The sequence below is a fragment of the Monoraphidium neglectum genome (genome assembly GCF_000611645.1).
Source record: "Monoraphidium neglectum strain SAG 48.87 unplaced genomic scaffold scaffold02682, whole genome shotgun sequence".
In the NCBI taxonomy this organism is placed as follows: domain Eukaryota; kingdom Viridiplantae; phylum Chlorophyta; class Chlorophyceae; order Sphaeropleales; family Selenastraceae; genus Monoraphidium; species Monoraphidium neglectum.
The window spans coordinates 7,071-9,136 of NW_014010946.1; the positions used below are offsets into that span (position 1 = coordinate 7,071).

General features: G+C 62.2%; 1 protein-coding gene across 1 annotated transcript; it reads right to left on the reverse strand.

Moving 5' to 3' along the window:
- Window positions 1-1,253: 1,253 nt before the first annotated feature.
- Window positions 1,254-1,793, reverse strand: MNEG_11304 (hypothetical protein; the record flags this gene model as incomplete). The annotated part of the gene is made up of 1 exon (XM_014040226.1): window positions 1,254-1,793. One exon carries the CDS (start codon window positions 1,791-1,793, stop codon window positions 1,254-1,256), a length of 540 nt encoding a protein of 179 aa, XP_013895680.1.
- Window positions 1,794-2,066: the final 273 nt, after the last annotated feature.

The following is a 2,066-nucleotide window of genomic DNA, read 5'->3' on the forward strand; positions in this document are numbered from 1 at the left end:
CAGTGCCCCAACCAAGCGACGCCCCTCAATTAGGGCCGAGCGGCCTGGCCGCTCGGTGGGTGCGAAGCCGGTGTGGGGCAACGTGCTCTTGTTGTTGATGTCTGTGTGATCACCCTGTGAGCAGCTGCCACAATCGTGAGGCACTCAGCTTTCTTTTGCAGGGGTCGAGTGGTACTGTAAAGTAGCTTGGGTGTTGAACCACAGTGCAAGCACCTGCGGTGATACAGTAGTAAGAGATTTGGATGCTGCAACGCCCAGTCACGAGTTCACTTGGTGTTGCAAAGAGCTGCACCGGGCCGCTGCTGCACGATGCTGCGCCCCGGAGCAGCACGCTGCTGCAGCGCTGATGAAGCGGCGCAGCGTCGCAGGTGCTGCTGCTGCAGGTTGCAAATACGCGGCAGAGCCACATGCGCGTGTTCAACCAGCCCTGAAAGCTCACCATTTGTAAAGAAGGTGTCGCTTGAGGCGCTCGGACCCGCTTTTTGGCAGAAGCCTCGCTCTTTTGACGGTCTTCGCAAGGCTGCATGCGGTCTCGCGTCGAATATGCTTGCAAGTACGATGCCAAAACATATAAGAAATGAAGAAATTAACTGTGGCAATCATATGGAAGCGCTCAGCGCCTTCGTGTCAATTGCTGTTTTCCTTGCAGCTTCTCGCCCTGCCGATCAACTTATCATGAGCGCGTGGCTTTGACAATGTGTTTGCACGCAGTTATGAGTGGATGCCAAGTTACTGTAGCTGGAAGAAGGATTGCCGTTCGTGCGTCGGTTGTGTTGCTCGTCCCAAGTAAATTTGACCTGTTGACCACTCTCGCAAACAGGGGTTTTGCCTGGGCAAACGCAGGGCTGACAATCGCGTTGCTTTATATGCCTTGATGCTGTTGAAGGCTGCCATAAAGCCCCACCCATGCCAGAGCCGCCACTACCCCAAACACGGCACAGGTCAGCTCGCGATGTTGTGTGTGGACCGCTGTGCTCACAGACACTTCAGCACAGCCGTGGGTGCTCATCTTGACCAGCATTGAAAGCACCTGCGACGAAGGATTTGCCGTTTGCGCTGCACAACCATAAACACCCTTCCTGGATGCTATTGCGATGGCCAACTTACAGTGGCAGAGTTCAAGGCGAAGAGCTGGGACTCGCATGCTCACAATGGCGGCGACGGCGGGCTGACGCCGGGCAAAGGCCGCCTGCAAGCGCAGCATACAGACCCATGGTACGTCCTTGCCACACCCCGCCGCCTGCAAGCCTCGCCTACTGCTTTGCCCGCTTCGCCGCCGGCTGCTCCCCGCCCGGCGCGGCGCCGCCGCCGCTCCCGCCGCCGCCGCCGGAGCTGCGGGGCAGCTTGATTCTGACCTTGGGGGCGCGGGACGCTGTAAGGACCGACCCGCCAGATGGCTGGGGCTGCGAGTGCGAGTGCGATTGCGCCTGCGAGCCCGCCAGCGGGGCCGGCTCCACGCCAGCAGGGCCACCGAAGCCCGCGCCCGGCTGGCCGCCGCGGGGGCCCGCGCCGCCGGCGGGCGCGGGCCGGACGGCGGGCTGCCGTGTCTGCGCCTCCCGCTTCAGTGCGGCAGCGTCGGCCGCGGCCGGCTCCTGCTTCGGCTCCGCCTTCACTGCTGCTAGGGCTGCTGGCGGCGGCGTCTGCCGGAGTGCCTTTTGGGCCGCTTCTTGCTGCTGTTGCTGCTGCTGTTGCTGCTGCTGCTGCCGCTGCTGCTGCTCCTCGGCCGCTGCCGTGGCCTCCGCCTCTGCATCGCCGTCTAGCGGGGGCAGCCGGGGCGCACGGTACCTGACCATTTGCGTGGCGTGGCATTAAGTGTGTTGTCTTCACAAGGGGTGACGAGGGCAGGGCAGGGTGAAGAGTCGCGATACAACGAGCAGTACCGGGGGCCCTCACGCCTATAGAGCTTGCTGAAACACTCAACGATGCCGTGTACGCCCTCCAAGCATCCCAAACCACCTTCCCATCCCCGTGGCACCGTTGCGGAGCCCGCCGGCCGGCCTTTCAACCACGGAAGCTGCCAAACGGCCAACCACGACACCTTCTCTTCAATGCAGCCCGCTCTCTCA